The sequence below is a fragment of the Syngnathus floridae genome, chromosome 20, assembly GCF_059516105.1.
Source record: "Syngnathus floridae isolate MCC-2025c chromosome 20, RoL_Sflo_1.0, whole genome shotgun sequence".
Classification (NCBI taxonomy): domain Eukaryota; kingdom Metazoa; phylum Chordata; class Actinopteri; order Syngnathiformes; family Syngnathidae; genus Syngnathus; species Syngnathus floridae.
The window spans coordinates 8,253,594-8,274,862 of NC_142432.1; the positions used below are offsets into that span (position 1 = coordinate 8,253,594).

The window sequence follows — 21,269 nt, forward strand, 5'->3', positions numbered from 1 at the left end:
AGGCAAGGCAAGGCAAGGCAAGGCAAGGCAAGGCAAGGCAAGGCAAGGCAAGGCAAGGCAAGGCAAGGCAAGGCAAGGCAAGGCAAGGCAAGGCAAGGCAAGGCAAGGCAAGGCAAGGCAAGGCAAGGCAAGGCAAGGCAAGGCAAGGCAAGGCAAGGCAAGGCAAGGCAAGGCAAGGCAAGGCAAGGCAAGGCAAGGCAAGGCAAGGCAAGGCAAGGCAAGGCAAGGCAAGGCAAGGCAAGGCAAGGCAAGGCAAGGCAAGGCAAGGCAAGGCAAGGCAAGGCAAGGCAAGGCAAGGCAAGGCAAGGCAAGGCAAGGCAAGGCAAGGCAAGGCAAGGCAAGGCAAGGCAAGGCAAGGCAAGGCAAGGCAAGGCAAGGCAAGGCAAGGCAAGGCAAGGCAAGGCAAGGCAAGGCAAGGCAAGGCAAGGCAAGGCAAGGCAAGGCAAGGCAAGGCAAGGCAAGGCAAGGCAAGGCAAGGCAAGGCAAGGCAAGGCAAGGCAAGGCAAGGCAAGGCAAGGCAAGGCAAGGCAAGGCAAGGCAAGGCAAGGCAAGGCAAGGCAAGGCAAGGCAAGGCAAGGCAAGGCAAGGCAAGGCAAGGCAAGGCAAGGCAAGGCAAGGCAAGGCAAGGCAAGGCAAGGCAAGGCAAGGCAAGGCAAGGCAAGGCAAGGCAAGGCAAGGCAAGGCAAGGCAAGGCAAGGCAAGGCAAGGCAAGGCAAGGCAAGGCAAGGCAAGGCAAGGCAAGGCAAGGCAAGGCAAGGCAAGGCAAGGCAAGGCAAGGCAAGGCAAGGCAAGGCAAGGCAAGGCAAGGCAAGGCAAGGCAAGGCAAGGCAAGGCAAGGCAAGGCAAGGCAAGGCAAGGCAAGGCAAGGCAAGGCAAGGCAAGGCAAGGCAAGGCAAGGCAAGGCAAGGCAAGGCAAGGCAAGGCAAGGCAAGGCAAGGCAAGGCAAGGCAAGGCAAGGCAAGGCAAGGCAAGGCAAGGCAAGGCAAGGCAAGGCAAGGCAAGGCAAGGCAAGGCAAGGCAAGGCAAGGCAAGGCAAGGCAAGGCAAGGCAAGGCAAGGCAAGGCAAGGCAAGGCAAGGCAAGGCAAGGCAAGGCAAGGCAAGGCAAGGCAAGGCAAGGCAAGGCAAGGCAAGGCAAGGCAAGGCAAGGCAAGGCAAGGCAAGGCAAGGCAAGGCAAGGCAAGGCAAGGCAAGGCAAGGCAAGGCAAGGCAAGGCAAGGCAAGGCAAGGCAAGGCAAGGCAAGGCAAGGCAAGGCAAGGCAAGGCAAGGCAAGGCAAGGCAAGGCAAGGCAAGGCAAGGCAAGGCAAGGCAAGGCAAGGCAAGGCAAGGCAAGGCAAGGCAAGGCAAGGCAAGGCAAGGCAAGGCAAGGCAAGGCAAGGCAAGGCAAGGCAAGGCAAGGCAAGGCAAGGCAAGGCAAGGCAAGGCAAGGCAAGGCAAGGCAAGGCAAGGCAAGGCAAGGCAAGGCAAGGCAAGGCAAGGCAAGGCAAGGCAAGGCAAGGCAAGGCAAGGCAAGGCAAGGCAAGGCAAGGCAAGGCAAGGCAAGGCAAGGCAAGGCAAGGCAAGGCAAGGCAAGGCAAGGCAAGGCAAGGCAAGGCAAGGCAAGGCAAGGCAAGGCAAGGCAAGGCAAGGCAAGGCAAGGCAAGGCAAGGCAAGGCAAGGCAAGGCAAGGCAAGGCAAGGCAAGGCAAGGCAAGGCAAGGCAAGGCAAGGCAAGGCAAGGCAAGGCAAGGCAAGGCAAGGCAAGGCAAGGCAAGGCAAGGCAAGGCAAGGCAAGGCAAGGCAAGGCAAGGCAAGGCAAGGCAAGGCAAGGCAAGGCAAGGCAAGGCAAGGCAAGGCAAGGCAAGGCAAGGCAAGGCAAGGCAAGGCAAGGCAAGGCAAGGCAAGGCAAGGCAAGGCAAGGCAAGGCAAGGCAAGGCAAGGCAAGGCAAGGCAAGGCAAGGCAAGGCAAGGCAAGGCAAGGCAAGGCAAGGCAAGGCAAGGCAAGGCAAGGCAAGGCAAGGCAAGGCAAGGCAAGGCAAGGCAAGGCAAGGCAAGGCAAGGCAAGGCAAGGCAAGGCAAGGCAAGGCAAGGCAAGGCAAGGCAAGGCAAGGCAAGGCAAGGCAAGGCAAGGCAAGGCAAGGCAAGGCAAGGCAAGGCAAGGCAAGGCAAGGCAAGGCAAGGCAAGGCAAGGCAAGGCAAGGCAAGGCAAGGCAAGGCAAGGCAAGGCAAGGCAAGGCAAGGCAAGGCAAGGCAAGGCAAGGCAAGGCAAGGCAAGGCAAGGCAAGGCAAGGCAAGGCAAGGCAAGGCAAGGCAAGGCAAGGCAAGGCAAGGCAAGGCAAGGCAAGGCAAGGCAAGGCAAGGCAAGGCAAGGCAAGGCAAGGCAAGGCAAGGCAAGGCAAGGCAAGGCAAGGCAAGGCAAGGCAAGGCAAGGCAAGGCAAGGCAAGGCAAGGCAAGGCAAGGCAAGGCAAGGCAAGGCAAGGCAAGGCAAGGCAAGGCAAGGCAAGGCAAGGCAAGGCAAGGCAAGGCAAGGCAAGGCAAGGCAAGGCAAGGCAAGGCAAGGCAAGGCAAGGCAAGGCAAGGCAAGGCAAGGCAAGGCAAGGCAAGGCAAGGCAAGGCAAGGCAAGGCAAGGCAAGGCAAGGCAAGGCAAGGCAAGGCAAGGCAAGGCAAGGCAAGGCAAGGCAAGGCAAGGCAAGGCAAGGCAAGGCAAGGCAAGGCAAGGCAAGGCAAGGCAAGGCAAGGCAAGGCAAGGCAAGGCAAGGCAAGGCAAGGCAAGGCAAGGCAAGGCAAGGCAAGGCAAGGCAAGGCAAGGCAAGGCAAGGCAAGGCAAGGCAAGGCAAGGCAAGGCAAGGCAAGGCAAGGCAAGGCAAGGCAAGGCAAGGCAAGGCAAGGCAAGGCAAGGCAAGGCAAGGCAAGGCAAGGCAAGGCAAGGCAAGGCAAGGCAAGGCAAGGCAAGGCAAGGCAAGGCAAGGCAAGGCAAGGCAAGGCAAGGCAAGGCAAGGCAAGGCAAGGCAAGGCAAGGCAAGGCAAGGCAAGGCAAGGCAAGGCAAGGCAAGGCAAGGCAAGGCAAGGCAAGGCAAGGCAAGGCAAGGCAAGGCAAGGCAAGGCAAGGCAAGGCAAGGCAAGGCAAGGCAAGGCAAGGCAAGGCAAGGCAAGGCAAGGCAAGGCAAGGCAAGGCAAGGCAAGGCAAGGCAAGGCAAGGCAAGGCAAGGCAAGGCAAGGCAAGGCAAGGCAAGGCAAGGCAAGGCAAGGCAAGGCAAGGCAAGGCAAGGCAAGGCAAGGCAAGGCAAGGCAAGGCAAGGCAAGGCAAGGCAAGGCAAGGCAAGGCAAGGCAAGGCAAGGCAAGGCAAGGCAAGGCAAGGCAAGGCAAGGCAAGGCAAGGCAAGGCAAGGCAAGGCAAGGCAAGGCAAGGCAAGGCAAGGCAAGGCAAGGCAAGGCAAGGCAAGGCAAGGCAAGGCAAGGCAAGGCAAGGCAAGGCAAGGCAAGGCAAGGCAAGGCAAGGCAAGGCAAGGCAAGGCAAGGCAAGGCAAGGCAAGGCAAGGCAAGGCAAGGCAAGGCAAGGCAAGGCAAGGCAAGGCAAGGCAAGGCAAGGCAAGGCAAGGCAAGGCAAGGCAAGGCAAGGCAAGGCAAGGCAAGGCAAGGCAAGGCAAGGCAAGGCAAGGCAAGGCAAGGCAAGGCAAGGCAAGGCAAGGCAAGGCAAGGCAAGGCAAGGCAAGGCAAGGCAAGGCAAGGCAAGGCAAGGCAAGGCAAGGCAAGGCAAGGCAAGGCAAGGCAAGGCAAGGCAAGGCAAGGCAAGGCAAGGCAAGGCAAGGCAAGGCAAGGCAAGGCAAGGCAAGGCAAGGCAAGGCAAGGCAAGGCAAGGCAAGGCAAGGCAAGGCAAGGCAAGGCAAGGCAAGGCAAGGCAAGGCAAGGCAAGGCAAGGCAAGGCAAGGCAAGGCAAGGCAAGGCAAGGCAAGGCAAGGCAAGGCAAGGCAAGGCAAGGCAAGGCAAGGCAAGGCAAGGCAAGGCAAGGCAAGGCAAGGCAAGGCAAGGCAAGGCAAGGCAAGGCAAGGCAAGGCAAGGCAAGGCAAGGCAAGGCAAGGCAAGGCAAGGCAAGGCAAGGCAAGGCAAGGCAAGGCAAGGCAAGGCAAGGCAAGGCAAGGCAAGGCAAGGCAAGGCAAGGCAAGGCAAGGCAAGGCAAGGCAAGGCAAGGCAAGGCAAGGCAAGGCAAGGCAAGGCAAGGCAAGGCAAGGCAAGGCAAGGCAAGGCAAGGCAAGGCAAGGCAAGGCAAGGCAAGGCAAGGCAAGGCAAGGCAAGGCAAGGCAAGGCAAGGCAAGGCAAGGCAAGGCAAGGCAAGGCAAGGCAAGGCAAGGCAAGGCAAGGCAAGGCAAGGCAAGGCAAGGCAAGGCAAGGCAAGGCAAGGCAAGGCAAGGCAAGGCAAGGCAAGGCAAGGCAAGGCAAGGCAAGGCAAGGCAAGGCAAGGCAAGGCAAGGCAAGGCAAGGCAAGGCAAGGCAAGGCAAGGCAAGGCAAGGCAAGGCAAGGCAAGGCAAGGCAAGGCAAGGCAAGGCAAGGCAAGGCAAGGCAAGGCAAGGCAAGGCAAGGCAAGGCAAGGCAAGGCAAGGCAAGGCAAGGCAAGGCAAGGCAAGGCAAGGCAAGGCAAGGCAAGGCAAGGCAAGGCAAGGCAAGGCAAGGCAAGGCAAGGCAAGGCAAGGCAAGGCAAGGCAAGGCAAGGCAAGGCAAGGCAAGGCAAGGCAAGGCAAGGCAAGGCAAGGCAAGGCAAGGCAAGGCAAGGCAAGGCAAGGCAAGGCAAGGCAAGGCAAGGCAAGGCAAGGCAAGGCAAGGCAAGGCAAGGCAAGGCAAGGCAAGGCAAGGCAAGGCAAGGCAAGGCAAGGCAAGGCAAGGCAAGGCAAGGCAAGGCAAGGCAAGGCAAGGCAAGGCAAGGCAAGGCAAGGCAAGGCAAGGCAAGGCAAGGCAAGGCAAGGCAAGGCAAGGCAAGGCAAGGCAAGGCAAGGCAAGGCAAGGCAAGGCAAGGCAAGGCAAGGCAAGGCAAGGCAAGGCAAGGCAAGGCAAGGCAAGGCAAGGCAAGGCAAGGCAAGGCAAGGCAAGGCAAGGCAAGGCAAGGCAAGGCAAGGCAAGGCAAGGCAAGGCAAGGCAAGGCAAGGCAAGGCAAGGCAAGGCAAGGCAAGGCAAGGCAAGGCAAGGCAAGGCAAGGCAAGGCAAGGCAAGGCAAGGCAAGGCAAGGCAAGGCAAGGCAAGGCAAGGCAAGGCAAGGCAAGGCAAGGCAAGGCAAGGCAAGGCAAGGCAAGGCAAGGCAAGGCAAGGCAAGGCAAGGCAAGGCAAGGCAAGGCAAGGCAAGGCAAGGCAAGGCAAGGCAAGGCAAGGCAAGGCAAGGCAAGGCAAGGCAAGGCAAGGCAAGGCAAGGCAAGGCAAGGCAAGGCAAGGCAAGGCAAGGCAAGGCAAGGCAAGGCAAGGCAAGGCAAGGCAAGGCAAGGCAAGGCAAGGCAAGGCAAGGCAAGGCAAGGCAAGGCAAGGCAAGGCAAGGCAAGGCAAGGCAAGGCAAGGCAAGGCAAGGCAAGGCAAGGCAAGGCAAGGCAAGGCAAGGCAAGGCAAGGCAAGGCAAGGCAAGGCAAGGCAAGGCAAGGCAAGGCAAGGCAAGGCAAGGCAAGGCAAGGCAAGGCAAGGCAAGGCAAGGCAAGGCAAGGCAAGGCAAGGCAAGGCAAGGCAAGGCAAGGCAAGGCAAGGCAAGGCAAGGCAAGGCAAGGCAAGGCAAGGCAAGGCAAGGCAAGGCAAGGCAAGGCAAGGCAAGGCAAGGCAAGGCAAGGCAAGGCAAGGCAAGGCAAGGCAAGGCAAGGCAAGGCAAGGCAAGGCAAGGCAAGGCAAGGCAAGGCAAGGCAAGGCAAGGCAAGGCAAGGCAAGGCAAGGCAAGACGAGGGAGGGAGGGGGAGAGGAAGAGGGAGAGGAAGAGGGAGAGAGAGAGAGAGAGAGAGAGAGAGAGAAAGAGAAAGAGAGAAGAGAGAGAGAGAGAGAGAGAGAGAGAGAGAGAGAGAGAGAGAGAGAGAGAGAGAGAGAGAGAGAGAGAGCGAGAGAGAGAGAGAGAGAGAGAGAGAAGGAATTGTATGTGCTGACAATAGCTAGCATTGTCTCCCATGCACGGCGCCACTGCATTTCACGTAGATGTGTGAAGTGGTGGAAAGAAGTGGACAAAGACCAACAGAACCAAAATGGTTACATAATCAAATTAATGTGTGATCCTGAACAGAGATGTTCAAATATACAGTATTGTAAAAAAAAAAACAAAAAAAAACAGCGTCAGCAATCAAGTGTCATTGCGCTGAGTTTTATTGCGCCCTTGTGGCGAAAAAGTAAACATGCAAATATGAGCGGCGTAATATCAAGGTATCATTTGTTTCAGCCCACTTTTAGGTTCCAGACACACTGTGTGTTGTAAATTAGTCAATATATAACCGAGTGAGCATGAAACATTCAAGTACAAATGTGCCCTTGGTGTTGGTCGAATAGGTCAAGCCAAAGCTTCCAAGAATCTTCAGATTTTATAACCGAGGAAGAAGCTGAAAATTGTTCTCGTGTGAGTTCTGAATGACCTCACACAGCTTGCGAGGACTTTGGTCTTGCTTCTAAAGTCTTGCTGCGGAAGTGCTTCGGATTGATTTGGGGAGCGGAGTGACATTAGCAAAAGGTAAAGATGATTTATTAACTGACAAGTTTGCTTCATGTATTCTGCGAATTAAAAAGCTTTGATTGTGTTTTTAAAAGGGCGAGTGGAAAAATATGCTGACACGGAGCCGCTCCCTACATAGCGTCCACTCGTCGTACGACAAGCCGGTCCGGAGAGATGCCGAGATTCTTAGTAGGACGGTGTCCGTGTCCGAGTTGGTCGAAATGTACGAGAATCCCTGTCCTGATCGGTTCATATAAATGGTTAATATAAACATAATTATGACGTCTACAGATATCAAGCTTCAACTGAAGATGATTCAAAAGAGAACGCTGACACAAAAGCAAAGGCATCAGCAGCAGTTCAAAAGGTAACTTTTGCAACTTCGCTTTGAAACAGGTGAAATAAATGCAGAATTTTCCTGATTTAAGAAAACAGCAGCCACTCCACCCAAGAATGGCCCACAGCAAAGGAAAACACCTCAGCAGGAGCATCGGAAGAGCAGAGAAGACAAACGGGGATGCTCTTTGCCCGAGACTAATTTGAGCCTCAGCAAGTCGACGGGGAGCCTTCAAAAAGACGCCAAGGTTTCCATTGAGGCCTTGAAGGCACAATTTGAGATGAGAAATAAGCCAGCAGATGAGACTTCCAAAAATGTCAAGGCGGTGAACAACAGAGATATCAATAAGTCCGCGAACGAGCAGAAGGCTCGCCATGATCCGCTGCGTCCCGGCAAGAGTGACGCAAAGGAAAGAATTGCGACACGTAAGGTAAAGAAACAAAAATTGGAATGGGGAAATTTCAACAAACTACTTACGCACTGTGTCCATTCAAGGTAGCGACCCAAACTCTGACAAAGAAAGACAAAAACAACATTGAGAAGACTGCCGTCTTCAAAACCAGTGAGTATAAGACTAAATTCTCTTTTCGCATAGATGAAAGCAAACGGAACTTGAATGAGCATATTTCTTTTACAGAACTATAGAACCATAAACAACACAAACATCTCCACCCAGACTTTGCCCTCAGTTAACCTTTGCACTGATAAAGCCTGATTAAAAAAGCACTAAATTAATTGCACACCCTTTTGAATTGCTGCCTTGTCATATTAGGCACTGTAGTAGGTTAACACTGACGAGCCAGCATAATATCTGGTTTGGTCTGATTTTTATGGAGAAGTAGCCTGGTGCGCATTTCCTCGAAAGCTGACACTGTAGTGGGTGGTATGAATGAAAATAAGGGAGAGCAGTGATGCGACCATGGCAGAGCCCTCCAACACGGGACAGAAATAGTTGGCCTCCGAGCCTCTGAATAAGTGCAAGGGGGCGTATGCGACGGTCAGCTATCACTAGGGCGAGCGAGAGCACCAGATAGCTCGTGATCACAGCACCGACACTACGAGGAAATTACTTGAGGAAAGGCTGGCTGATTTTTAAGGAGCACCTGGTGAGTAGCGTGATTAGTTTCTCTTGTAACCAGAATCATCGACTAGATCTTGCTAGCATGTGACTGTAATTATGAATGCTGATGTAATAATATTAGCATAAATACTAAAAGTGATAGATAAATGTCAATTGTATAAATGTTCCGTATGTTCCGTTATGGATATCGGAAAAAAAACAAAAATTTTCTCGCTTGTCTGTGCTTAGTCAACAGTGACAGTTCTTGGTTTGTATGTGTGTCAGTGGAGTCAGGTATCCCCTCACAAGTGGGATATTTTTAACTCTGATGCACACCAGTTGCTACGAAAAAGCATGAGGTAGCCAATAAAGGGAAGGGTCACACGACACACCTGCCGCTGATCATCGACGGTGCTGTGGTGGAGAGGGTGAGCTGCACCAAGTTCCTGGGGGTGCACATCAGTGAGGACCTCTCCTGGTCCGCGAACACCTCGTCACTGGCAAAGAAAGCTCAGCGCCGCCTGTATTTCCTGCGGAAGCTCAGGCGTGCGTGTGCTCCTCAGACAGTCCTGTCTACATTCTACCGTGGCACCATTGAGAGCGTCCTCACCAGTTGCATCGCTGTCTGGGGTGGTAACTGCACTGAACAGAACTTGAAGGCCCTGCAGCGCATAGTGAATACGGCTGGTAAGATTATTGGTGCTTCGCTTCCCTCCCTGAAGGACATTTACACCTCCCATCTCGCCCGCAAGGCAGCCTCGATTGCCAGAGATGTGAGTCACCCGGCTCACTCCTTGTTTGACCTTCTGCCCTCTGGGAAGAGGTACAGGAGCCTGCGCTCCCGCACCACCAGACTCGCCAACAGCTTCTTTCTCCAGGCTGTTAGGGCCCTGAACTCGCTACCCCCTTCTGCGTAGCGTGCGGCACTGTTGCGCTATTTTCGGGAATGTCTGCTGTACGCGTTTTTACGCTCCTCTTAATTAATTATTTATTTATTTATTGTTGTGTTATTTATTCATTATTTATTCAGCACGCTTTTGTTATACTTGTTTACTGTTTGTCTGTTGTGAGCCATGTCTTGTCACCATGGGATAGGGGGGAACAAAATTTCGGTTTCTTTGTGTGTCTTTGGCATGTGGAGAAATTGACAATAAAGCTGACTTTGACTTTGACTTTGACTTTGAAAAAACATGACAGCACTGAAATCCGGACATCTTATGTCTGTCCGCAGATGTTAAGAGGAAGTCAGTTGCGGACTTCAAAGAAAACTCCTCGGCTCAAGAGAAGGAGAAACTGTACGTCTCCGTCAAAGCTTTGTCTGCACTCTTTGACACTCAGTCAAAGGTGGCAACTCAGGAAGCAATTCAAGAAGTAATACAGAAACCAGTAAAACAAGTGAAGGTAAGTTGTCGTTGCGCTTGGGTTTGAAACAGACTGCATGTTGTTTGTTGACTAAACACTTCAGCAATTTGGAGTGGCGGACGAGAGTTTTTGGAAGCTTTGAGGTTCACCGAACTAACAGATGATCGAGTGGAATTTGGAAGCATCTCATTAACTGAAGCATGTTGGCCCACGTTGAAGCATGCCACCCTAAAAACCAATTATGTCCCAAAAGTTGACACCATCGCTTTGTCCTTATAAGATGGCGGAAGACAGCCAGGTGAAGAGAGAAGACCACCTTCAGCCAGGACTAGAGACACAGTCACAACAATTCTTCCCCTCCCAAATGTCCAAACAAAACCTTCACCAACAGCGTCAGAAATGTGAGCTGAGAAGACTGTTGAAGCACACGCATCCCGAGCTGAAGATGCTGGATGAGCTCGTAGACGAGGAGCTCGCTGAGGTGTTGAGTTCCGTGACTGAGGTGACGGTCGATAAAACCGGGTACGAGGGAGAGGTCCATTCCAGATGTCTGATATTTGAGAATTATTCCCAGAGTGGCCAAGTGTCACCTTCCGCCCCAAAGATGTACACAACTGAAGAATTAGTCAAACAAGGCAATGTCGGTGAAATATTAGAGCTTGACCAAATAATGTCTTCTAATCCCAATCCCAGCGGGTGGGAGAATGTTAAGACTATAGATGTCCAGGGAACCATAAGGATATTTGAAAGTCCATATAGGGATACTTCCCAGTCTTGCCCAGAAAAGGTTCAGCAGGATATAGTTTCTTCTGCTGTTTCGACTGACTTTGTCCAAGAACAAGGAAGGGAGACATGTGACCAGCAGAATATTCAGTACCAGGATAGACCCAGTCCTAATAATTGGACAGAACAACCCAAAGGGTCATGTGATCCTGGTCATAGCACATGGAAGGACGATGATGACTTATCCAGTCACGAACACAAGGATAATATCAAAACAAGGGAATCTCTAATGCAAAACAACCCATTCCTAGCTAAAAACATTCAACATTCCTATGCTCATATGGCAAAACGCAACCTAATAACAGAAGAAGACAATGCGGCCAAGGTTAAGAATAGAACCCATTTGTTTGAATCAATGCCATTTGACAAAATCAGACATCAGAACAAGGATGAAGTGGAGACAATGGTGGACACACTCAAGGAATCCCTAAGCTCTCTTCATCGCTTAGATGTCATTCATGCTGATGGCTTGATCATCGAGGTGAATGAAACCATGCGAGCCAAAAGGGCCAAATACACAAAATCAGCCAACGGAGTCCAGATCGACGAGGTGTCTGAGGGTAATTTCCAAAACTTCATACTTCGTGTGCTACCGCGAGCAAACCTTAAACCTCAGATCACTTACCTAACGGAGGATTGCAATGGAGGCATTAGGAGCACATTGGTCAAGGTACCCGTGCATCCGAATCAGTTCACAGCCACCCAGGACACAGAATGTAACACGGCTAATGTGGTTCAAGTTTTGGAAGACATTTTGAATCAAGACCACTCCCTGAGGAGAGGAGTAATCATGCAGGAGATCGCTGGAAAATCCGCAGACATTGTCGTGTACTCCCTCCACAAATATTCAGATAACAAAGACGTCCGACGATATTGTCCTCAAGAGCTTCTCGTAGAAAGAAAATCACCTTTAAATTCTCCAGACAGCTCCTGTCAAGGATCTGACAACCCGGAAGTGAGAATGAAGGGGAATGTGAAACTATTTATGAGTTGTATTGAAAAGGGCGAACTGGAGTATTTGAAAACTCTTCAAGAGAAGTCGACAGTTGAAGACCAGAAGTCGGACATTGCTCCTGAAGAGAAAGTTTATCATGGAGAGGAGTGGGTACCAGTAGATGTAAAGCGATTGAGAACCATTTTCTCTGAGGATCAAACGCAAAACCAGTCCAATCCAATTGTCCATAAAGATCATCCCCGTTCAAACATGTCAGAATCTTGTCCAAGACAAAATGTGACCCCAAAGAATGACATTCAAACTGAAAGACATAAGGAAAACCAAGTTCAAGAAGAATCATTGGATCAATTGCAGAAACAGTGCGGTGACCAAGTCGTCCAATCTGACAACGAAGAAACAGGTTTGAGGATCCAGTCAGTACCAGATACGAAACAAGAAACAAAGTGCTCCAACCAAATTGTTTACGAGGAAACCCACACAGCTGCAGGCAGTAAAAACAAAAATATGACAGAGGAGCTCCCGGTGCAACACTTCCAAGCCGCTGTGGATTCTCCAGCTAGTGCACAAACACAGCATGAAGAAGAGGAAATTGTTTTTCAGGGTAAGCTCAAAGCAGCATTGGAGTCCTTAGAGCGCTCTAACATTAATGTCAGTAAAGGAGATTTCAAAGCAGCCATGATCTACCGTAACTCCTCCAAACCTCCCAAAGAAAGGGTGAAAAATACAGCTCAAGTTTCCCATGGCGAGGCCATCAACCAACATCTTTGTGTCACGGCATCCCAGACTCAAGTGAGTCCAAATACGGTCATAGAAGCGCAAACAAGTACTGCGAATAAAACATCAGCCCAACAAAAAATTCCAAGGCCTGTTGGACCAAAACCAGCCATCCCTCCAAAACCACAACATTTGAAACAGCAAAATAACCAATCAGCAAACATTGAAAACTCCTCAACAGAAATTGACGGATCGAAAATAAATCCTGCTACAGAGTCAGAACATGATGTAGGAACACAAACGCCTCAGGAAATCCTCGAAAATCACATAATCCATGAATCACATACTGCAGTGGGAAAATTTGACAAAAAGTACCAAGGAGGAGAGAAAAATGAAAGAGAGGAAGCCCATATCAATTTCAAAGAGGCGTGCAAAAAATTCGGTCATCCGAACGACCGCCCCAAAAAGCCAACGCCCGTGAAACCAAAACAAATGAAAATACCGCAACCTTACAACAAAATTTCAGCACAGGTTGAGTTGAGAGCAAAGAAGGGAAGGCCGGAGACGGACCACGAACGGCGTCAGCGTCTGTCCGTCCACATGGATGAGATCATGCGAGGCAACATGGGGACCGCCATGGAGATTTTCGACAACTTGCGAAAGCAGGAGGTGCTGCGGGGCATCCTCAGTAAAGTGGAAAAGATCCAAGAGGACACCATCGAGGTTGACGTGAGGTCCCTCAGGAAAGTATTTGAGAATGTCCCCAACAGGGTTGTCCCCACAAACAAAAACAAACTGAAGCAAGAGAAAGCAGAACGCAAAGAGGAGACCAGAACATTAGCAACCGAGACTAAGTCCTCATTGGCAAACGTTTTTGGAGATCTTGAAAGAGCCAGTGAGGACATCATGACTCTCAAGGAACAAACACTAGCACGGCTTGTTGACATTGAGGAAGCCATCAAGAAGTCCCTTTATTCTGTCTCGACTTTAAGATCAGACTCGGATATCGCCGGTCTATCGTGTCTGTTCAAGGAGTCGTTGGGAAGTGTGCAAGGATCTCCGGCGTCTGGGAACAAAATAAGCAAAACAGAATCCGTGCAGGAGAAAGAAGACCCCACAGCTTCACCAGGTGGCCAAGATGCTGCAATAGCTCCAAAGCACAGAGAAGGTCCTGCTTTTATCTCCATCCAGTCAGCTGCTAGAAAGTCAGATCAAGCAGAGGCTACAAGCTGTCCAACTTGTCAGCACAGCCCGGAGAAATTCAGCTCAACCAAAGTGCTTCAATGCAACAGTCCTCAGAGACAGATTAGCGTACTCCAGGTGCAAACAAGGACCTGGAGTGGAGCACAGTCTTAGGAACCAAGACAGAAAACTACAAGATGCGATTTTAGTTGCTGAATTTTATTTGGATTTGGTTTTGGTTTTGGAAAAATACACGGGATTGGTTTTCAACTGTCTCACTTGTCTCATCAGTTCCACCTGAGTCACCAAGAGATATGCTCGGCCTGTTTGAAGCCAGTTTATCCCATGGAAAAAATGAGCACGGACAAATATGTTTTTCACAAACATTGCTTCTGCTGTAAAAAGTGCAAGAAAACACTGAGGTGAGACATCCAGAATGATTGCAAAAATCAATTTCAAGCAAAAAAAGATTATGCAAGATCTTTATAATGACTATAAAAATGATTTTACAATGAGGGATGGATGTTGATTTAATTATCTTAAATTATTATGGGATGAATGTTTTCTTATAATGATCAGAACTTCTTCAACACTAAAATCAATTGATTATTGTACACATGCAATCAGATAAAAGTTTTGCAATTCAATGGCCTAACATGGCAATGCAACAACTACACACACAAAAAAGTAAAACCTCTTCAGCAGTACCACACAAAAACTGACAGAATTATATCGTGATATATTATAACACAACTCAACACAACTTTATTGATAGAGCGCTTTTAAACAACCATTGCAGCCGTCTAAATTACTAAATTATTAACCTATAAAAGAAAAACAAATGAAATTCTACTCGCTGTTTGCTAGTCATACAGCCGTTGTAGTTTTACCTCACAAATATCAACCAGTATGTTTATGTTCTGTGTGTAACAATCGCTCCATTATATTCCATAACTAGCTTTTAGAATGGTCTTAATTTGACGAAATCATCGCTAGGGCCAGCCATGTTAATTTCGTCCCATAACCGGCCACGTGTGCTCAATCCCCAGCATGATCAATTACGCTCCTTTACACGGAGAATTCTACTGCGTGTTCCATTACCGACAACTGTTCCAAAAGAAAGGGAATTACGACGAGGGCTTCGGATACACTCAGCACAAGGACCGATGGCTGCTCAAGACCTCACGTGACGAATCAGCGTCTTAGATGAGCATCCATGTGTGAGTAAACATGCGCAATGATCCTTATTGGTTAATCATCATTAATGAATTTCTTCTTCGTGTTCATCTCAGTGGATGGTGACTATGACAACGCAGTAAATCCAGAAGCTGTGCTGGAGTTGCCATAAAAGGATATCGTTTACTCTTATTGTATTATATAAGTGGGTATCATAGAGCTGTTTTCGTTTTTTCAGTTACTAAACAAATTAACTTGATTTAAAGACCTAATGTCTGTTTTTTCCGTCTTGAACAATAAAAAAGGAAAAACATATTAGTCTGGCTGTTGTTTTTCCTCTCCAACTATTCCGATGAGGTTAATAAATGTATGTTATTTTAGCACCAATCTCCGTGCCATTGTTTTGTTTTTATTCCAAACTGGTTCAAGGCATAAATATAATTAACAGTAGAGCGACACGATCTCTATAAATACAATAGTAACTTAGGTACTTCCATTAAATGCTGGATAACAAAATTTTTAGATATTATCCCTCATTCTACACGTCTGTTTCAAATCACGAAGGTTATCAGGCGTTTACAAAGCTTGCTGATGAACTGCAAAACCAGTTAGCGAGCATGAGGGCTACAACAACTTAATGTTGTGGCAGTTCAGTTCCCCAAATACTACTTATAAAGTAGTCAAAACAAATAAATGACACATACAGTAATATCAACAAGTTTAATGCACAAGTTGACCCCACCACAAAAAAAATATGGTGAAAAGAAATAAGAAGCAACTCTGTCGAAAAATCCCAACCTGGTGAGTAATTTGAACTGAGATGTGTTCCAAATAAGCAGGAAGGTAAACAGGATGAAGAGACACGAGATCACCGACGCTTGGATATAGATTCAGACATCATGCGTCTGCATTCTAAGCTACATTTTTGCACATTGCCTCCCTTTACATTTTTAAAAGACCACGATTGATTTGTCACCACAATACAAAACGATGACAATTTCACCAACGTCAAATACATTTAAACTGAAAATGTGTATAAAAAATAAGAGGCAAAACTTCAAGCAAAGTTTACTTTGAAATGCAGTTAAACGAAATCCAAATCTTATGGTAATGATAACAGAAATTGATCTGACCAACCTGTGGTAGATTCATGTAGGTTATAAAAACATGCTAAACTATTTTTGGTAAGTTATCATTTTTGCAGTATTATAACAAAAAAGTTGAAGCCCTTAACCACTCACACTTAAACCTCATACACACGATTATTTTTTTTTCCCGTTACAGTCTTGAGCTCAAATGTCACAATATCAGTCATCAGAGTATGTTGCAGCAGGGTTTGGAATATGTAGAGGAGCCAGTCCAGTTCTTGCAAGAATGGACAAAATATTAGAAACACTATTAGTTCAAATACATTTATGAAGGCAAAATCATGATTGTGACCAATAATTCAGAACACATATTTGGATGCTCTTTGATGTAGTAATTTACCATAAAATAAAATTCTGTCTTCTCTTCACACTTTTGAAAAAAAAAAAACACAATAGAACTGAAGAATGTGTGCTTGTGTTTGCTAATTTTCCCAAATGAGCTTGTAAGAGGCGTAAAACGCAGCAACGCTCAGGCTACATTTGAAAAAGTGAACAGTATTTCTCTTCATGCGTCTTGACTTTGCTGGACATCCGAGCTGTCACGCTCATGGTTGCTACAGGGCAGGTTTTGAGGCACACGGGCTTGCTAGTGTCATTTGTTAGAACCAAAAATATCACATGGCGACAAAGTAGAAAGAAAAAGACCAACCAAAGTGGGTTTCCAGAAACTAATGAACACACACATCATCTTGTGTTCACTTGTGGGTCCAAGCATACTTCAGGGGAGCCCAATGCCACCCGCAGTCCTCTCTCTAGCTCCGGCAGTGGGCAAAGGTTTATCTGGAGGAAAAGATAACTGGTATTCAATTAGACAGGCATGTTCTCAGAATGCGCCTCTGTGCAGCTCACAAGGCCTTCTCGTGGACGGGGCTGGGGAGACTGCGAATAAGGGGGCGGGGCCTCGCTGGAGCTACTGGAGTCGCCTCCTTCGGAGATGAGAGGCGTGCGATTGGAGGGTTGAGGCGCATCGGTCTCGACGGCGTGAGCACACTCACTGTAGGGAGGCGGTTTCAGATCGGCCTCTGAAAAACAAAAGCAGGGGAGCAATTGAGATGAAAAGCCAGGTACATATTGTGTCATCGGTTGAGCGCGCTACCTTGGGACACGGCGGCATCATATGGCGGTGGCATGTCCAGATGGGAGAAGGATGCAGCAGGTGGCAGCGCCGTGGAGGGCTCTTCTTGTGACAGGTCATCAGGAACGCTGTACCAACTTGGCCAGAGTGAGGTTTGCTGCGGAGGGAGAGAAGACAACTAAAAAGTCAATGACATCTATTTTACTATTCATAAGTTCCACATCACCCAACGCATGCATATACAATGAGAATACTAACAGGGGATGTGCTGGTTTTACTGCAAACATTGTGTTCTTTTTTTTTTTACTTTGCTTCAGGCCACACGTTAGCAAACTTGACATGTTAGCATTACATTTTTGCTCTGATGGTTATGAAGGAAAGAAAAGTAACAAATGTCAGCATGTCGTCGAGAACCTATTTGATTGACAAAGATTTGCATTTGTAAAATACAGCAAATATAAATGCTGAAAATATCACTGACTGGGATCTTTAGTCATAAATGCAATGTGGGCGAAACGTTAAGACAAACAGGAAATGCCTTCAATGAGTCACACATAACGGTTGCTATTTGCCGTTGTTCTTCAGACACAGTGATTGTGCAGAGAAACACGTCCATAAACCACTGTTCATAAACTTTAGGCCAAAAAAATGATACAAAATATAGCTCAGAGGCACAAAAGTTGGGACTTACACTCTGTCGCTCGCACATTTGATGGAGGTACGCCCTCCCTCCAACGATGACTATCTGGGCATTGCGGGGGTTGCTCAGGTATGCAGCCAGCTGCCTCTGTCTCGAGCGGTACCAGCACACATAGAAGAAGATCTTGATGATGATGAACACTATGACCACTCTGGAATGATAAGTAGGGTCACAAAAACTCAAAATTGTTCATACTTATTTATGTTGATATTAATAATTATACGCACATATACCAGTACAGCTCCATTTTGGTGGGACTTCAATCACTGGGTGCCGGCATTCATCGCTGATTTTGTTGTAAATAGAAATCCAAGTTAGAACAAATAAAACATCAAAGATTCTAATTTGTCAGTCTTACAAAATCAAAAACAACAAATAGTCATGTAATAATTAAAATGGTGATTGCATATGAAAAAAAGGAAAAAGAAATGTTGGTTTAGAGACGTGTTATTGGAAATTATTCTTCGGGACGGACTCGGACCGCAGTTTTGGACACCACTGATTCACCAACGCACAAAAAAACGGGATCACAGCCAATTGCTCTCGAACACACCACGCGCTCTATAGTCATTTATATTCATCACACGCATTACTTTTCAATAAAAATAATAAAGAAACGATATTAAGCGTTGACACGAATCACTAAACACAGCTGTTGGAAACGACATAGCAGCCTAAGCTATCTGACATCAAACTTTTCCCCAAACCAACAAATATGAAGGACTTACTTTAATGCAGCGCCATGAACGTACACTACTTCGTTAGTTAGCCGCCGAGGTCGATCATTGCCTGCTTCTTATGCGCTGATGAGATGCCAGGGTAGCTCCAGAGAGGAGCCAGGGAAGCTCCAGAGAGGAGCCGAAGCTCAGAAAGCAGGCCACAAACACTAACAACCGCTTCCGTTTACCAAACCATTCCACCGAAAAAAGCAACTGGAAACCGTCTAATATGCGAGCGTTTCCAATGTAATTCCGCGAGAGCACTTGGGACTTACTCGGTAAAATATGTATGACTTACAATAACATGAAAAATGTAACGCGTCTCGTAGTTTGGTTTAGCATTGTGTTAACCCAGCACATCCCAGTGCCTACTTTCGACACCTCCCACTCCAGTGGGCGGGGTTTCATTTGTTGCCTTCAGAGATAATCGGAAATTGCTGGACTCAACCACCGTCATGCGTGTGAATAATTAGGTTTTAAGATGAAAATAAACTCGCTCTTTTCTTCTAAATTTACAAATAACTTGTTGTGTTTTGTCAGTAATAATTGTTCAAACTCACGCCAAGGCGATAGAATCACGGGAGGCGGAAAGACTTTCTCAAGCATGATCTCAAAAGTGGTTTTAACATTCACGAGGGTCTCAGAATGCCACATATGGTCGACGGATAAAGAAATAATGTACAGATGCCAATAATAAATTGCATAAAACTTCAATTAAATTACAGCAATGATTTGGACGGAATTGCACTCCAGTAATCGATTCAACACCGATTTAAGCCTTTACAATTATAGCAGACGATCAGGTTTTTAGTCGACACTTTGTCGCCGTTCTGTGGCCATTATTGGGAAAACAACAATCTCAGGCTTTGTTGACATCGAAAAAGTGTACCCCCAAAAGAAAGATATTGCTTTTCCCTAAGTTTAAATCATGTAATTGTTGATGTTCACTGCAAACACTTTTAATCAGTAAAGCAATATCAGATCTGTATCCTCAGCTGTTTTCACATTTTTATCACATACAAAATACACAAAGACAAGATCAATTGTAAGCCAGTCAAATAGCTTCACTAAATCGTGCGGTCATTTTGTTGTTTGATTTTGTTTTTATCTGTTATCTTCTATGGTGATGGTCCGCCTTGGGTATGTGTCTACATCCACAAATATGTAGCGAAACTCATATTTCCCAGTTTCAGGATTCTGCAAAAGAAGATTTTCTTTTTGTATGACATAATTGATTTCAAAATTCAAATGTGGCCTTACAAATACTATAGCAGTATTTATAATTTAGCCTGCTGATATAATGGATTCATGCATGACATTGAAATGTATCACTCATAATCTTGTTGACCAAATGAGTAATACAAACCTCTTTTGACTCAGAGTGCACTATGCCTTTAAGCCCCGGTTCGGATCCCTCAATGTAAAACTTGAGTCTCATGTGCTTGAGTCCATCCTTCAGATACTCCATATGACTACAGCAGAAAAACATAAACTGGCTTGAGTCATTCACATCTTTTGTCTGGCACATGGTTCTGCTTTCATATTCCCAACCTGATCTGTTGCCTTCTTCCCCGACGAGTTGTCTCACCATAACACTTGATTGGTTCCCCGAATGCACCAATGACCTGTATTTCAAAACAGCAACAATAAAGCAACGCTCCAGGATCCATGAAGCATGCCTTTACGTGTAAAGGACCACAAATGTCCCGTCTTTGTGAATTAAAGTGCTCCCTACCTCTGGGTCTAATCTGACTTTGTTGAATGCTTTTCCATAGACTTTATTTGGACTGGAGGAAGAAAATAGTTCTTGGAAGACCACGTACAGAAGACCCCCTGTACCACGCGCAATAAGGGGCTCATTAAATATGTCCGAATAGCAAAATGAGCTGCTAAGCGTTTGTATGTGACAGATTCTCAAGAATGTGTTGCGTTGTTTGTTCTACCTGTCACTCCAAGCCCAATGAGAACAACAATCAAATAGGTGAAATCTCGGCCAACCTCTTTCACTGTAAAACATTTTAAAACAAATACTTCATTAAAAATGCAATTTAGAGTTGCAACAACCTTCGCTTCTCAGTTTCTAGAGAATGTGTCAAAAATGCACTGTTTACCTTTGCGTGTGGCTGATAGCTTTGGGCTGCCACTCTGGTATTTGTAGAGCGATTTGTGTCCATCGTCTCGCTCCTCCTTTTTATTTCTCGATCTGAAGTCAAGAGTAATACCTCTGCGCGATTGCCGAGTACAGCACAGAGCGTGACAGCTACACGCAAGAGGTTCGAGCCTCCCGTGGAAGGTCAATCTCGAAAAGGCTGATTCCGCTCTGTGCGTATGTGGGAACAAATTGCCCGATGTCAATCTGCACGTCTGCGTCGCGGTTGGCTTTAAATTTCGATGCAGGATTTTTAATATCTGCATGTACGCCATTACTATTTGGTTTCTTAACATACACGATGTGCATAAAACGCTCGTATTGAACGTATTAAAATACACGAGTGGGCAGGGAACTACTGCCGAACTAATCCGGGCTCATACATTATACGTCACACGCTAAGAATCATGTGAAGTTGAGTCCTAATGGACAAATACGGTGATCTTTTGTTCTCCGTAAAACAACTTGGGGGGGAAATATATCTATTGCGTATTGACTAAATTGACGACTCATCACAATTAACCAGTAAACATTTGTTTATTGAAATATTATTTCCAGCATTTTCTTTATATTATGAAATCAGTATGTAAAAGCCTCTCTTAAATAAATGCACCATGTAATGACAAAGAGTGACAAACTAAGGAATTATAATGCCAAGTAAATAAAGGGTCATTAATAAATAAATTTCATTTCGACACATGTACTGTTAAGACATGACACAGCACTCGCCCTTTCAATAAATATGAAAGGTTTAACTGAAGCATGAAAATGATGAACGACTTTACATTAAAGGTATTCTCTGGTTTCAGTCTTTTATCAATGTTCCATGGCTAGTTCTTCCTTGCCAGATGTGGTCCACAGATACGGCAACCTGTGCGGTCTGAAGCAAAGAAAACATTTGTATACCGCAGAACTCCCCCCCCCCCCTCACATCACTCAGGCATATTAGTTCACTGAAGCTTCACAAGGGAGAGTGATCTCCAAATGCTGTCAAGCTTGGCAAGATGCAGAAAAATGATGCATCTGATGTATCTGTAGAGAAATAAAAACACCATTACTCCGACTCCCTTCTTTCCTGGGCCTTGCAAGCTTTTTCCTTTTTTTTTTTTTTTTTATTAATTTGCCAGCTGGCCTGCTTCTGATAAATTGGTCCAGACTTACTTATTTGAACCGAGATATCTGTTTCCATCTATTTACTTGCAGACCAGTGTTTGACTTTGTGTGAAGACAGAGGGAAAGTCAAACAAAAAAGAAGAGAGTGTAAGTGTGTGCAT

The 21,269-nt window shown here is 47.1% G+C and overlaps 4 protein-coding genes across 8 annotated transcripts in view; 1 reads left to right on the top strand and 3 right to left on the bottom strand.

Annotated features, from left to right (window-relative positions):
- The first annotated feature begins 6,375 nt into the window (after positions 1-6,375).
- LOC148381196 (uncharacterized) lies at positions 6,376-14,519 on the top strand. Of its 2 annotated transcripts, XM_088364100.1 has the most exons (9): positions 6,388-6,653; positions 6,731-6,858; positions 6,927-7,002; positions 7,064-7,402; positions 7,468-7,534; positions 9,264-9,433; positions 13,320-13,450; positions 14,078-14,248; positions 14,321-14,519. In XM_088364100.1, the coding sequence occupies exons 2-8, from the start codon at positions 6,746-6,748 to the stop codon at positions 14,232-14,234; spliced, it is 1,053 nt and encodes a 350-aa protein (XP_088220226.1). In that variant the 5' UTR covers positions 6,388-6,653; positions 6,731-6,745; the 3' UTR covers positions 14,235-14,248; positions 14,321-14,519. The 2 variants fall into 2 exon arrangements, with proteins under 2 accessions (XP_088220227.1, XP_088220226.1); XM_088364101.1 differs by lacking the exon at positions 13,320-13,450 and having other exon boundaries at positions 6,376-6,653.
- Positions 14,520-14,910: 391 nt separating this feature from the next.
- On the bottom strand, positions 14,911-18,631 carry LOC148381197 (uncharacterized). Of its 2 annotated transcripts, XM_088363595.1 has the most exons (6): positions 17,856-18,631; positions 17,355-17,413; positions 17,119-17,278; positions 16,449-16,584; positions 16,202-16,374; positions 14,911-16,132 (listed from the first exon to the last, which is right to left on the bottom strand). In XM_088363595.1, exons 2-6 carry the CDS (start codon positions 17,372-17,374, stop codon positions 16,037-16,039), a joined length of 585 nt encoding a protein of 194 aa, XP_088219721.1. In that variant the 5' UTR covers positions 17,375-17,413; positions 17,856-18,631; the 3' UTR covers positions 14,911-16,036. The 2 variants fall into 2 exon arrangements, with proteins under 2 accessions (XP_088219721.1, XP_088219722.1); XM_088363596.1 differs by having other exon boundaries at positions 14,911-16,374.
- A 149-nt stretch (positions 18,632-18,780) lies between these two features.
- timm21 (translocase of inner mitochondrial membrane 21) lies at positions 18,781-20,409 on the bottom strand. The gene is made up of 6 exons (XM_088363594.1): positions 19,958-20,409; positions 19,790-19,852; positions 19,582-19,679; positions 19,398-19,471; positions 19,213-19,318; positions 18,781-19,043 (listed from the first exon to the last, which is right to left on the bottom strand). The coding sequence occupies exons 1-6, from the start codon at positions 20,289-20,291 to the stop codon at positions 18,951-18,953; spliced, it is 768 nt and encodes a 255-aa protein (XP_088219720.1). The 5' UTR covers positions 20,292-20,409; the 3' UTR covers positions 18,781-18,950.
- A 104-nt stretch (positions 20,410-20,513) lies between these two features.
- The window catches only part of neto1l (neuropilin (NRP) and tolloid (TLL)-like 1, like), a 29,887-nt gene continuing 29,131 nt past the window's right edge, over positions 20,514-21,269 (bottom strand). For 2 of the 3 annotated variants that reach the window (XM_088363591.1, XM_088363592.1), the window contains exon 13: positions 20,514-21,027. In XM_088363591.1, the coding sequence (XP_088219717.1) occupies positions 20,946-21,027 (82 nt within the window). In that variant the 3' untranslated portion in view covers positions 20,514-20,945. Of the gene's footprint in view, positions 21,211-21,269 lie in introns of all 3 variants that reach the window. The other variant, XM_088363593.1, reaches the window with a different exon arrangement.

Coding starts and splice junctions, on each gene's coding strand:
- LOC148381196 (XM_088364100.1), top strand. CDS start 6,746: ATGCTGACACGGAGCCGCTCCCTACATAGCGTCCACTCGTCGTACGAC. Junction 6,859..6,926: donor GTGTCCGAGTTGGTCGAAAT/GTACGAGAATCC, acceptor TGACGTCTACAG/ATATCAAGCTTCAACTGAAG. Junction 7,535..9,263: donor GACTGCCGTCTTCAAAACCA/GTGAGTATAAGA, acceptor GTCTGTCCGCAG/ATGTTAAGAGGAAGTCAGTT.
- LOC148381197 (XM_088363595.1), bottom strand. CDS start 17,374: ATGGAGCTGTACTGGTATAT. Junction 16,585..17,118: donor AAATGTGCGAGCGACAGAGT/GTAAGTCCCAAC, acceptor CTCCCTCCGCAG/CAAACCTCACTCTGGCCAAG. Junction 16,375..16,448: donor TGATGCCGCCGTGTCCCAAG/GTAGCGCGCTCA, acceptor TTTGTTTTTCAG/AGGCCGATCTGAAACCGCCT.
- timm21 (XM_088363594.1), bottom strand. CDS start 20,291: ATGTTAAGAAACCAAATAGTAATGGCGTACATGCAGATATTAAAAATC. Junction 19,680..19,789: donor CATTGGGCTTGGAGTGACAG/GTAGAACAAACA, acceptor CGCGTGGTACAG/GGGGTCTTCTGTACGTGGTC. Junction 19,319..19,397: donor GGAAGAAGGCAACAGATCAG/GTTGGGAATATG, acceptor TTTCTGCTGTAG/TCATATGGAGTATCTGAAGG.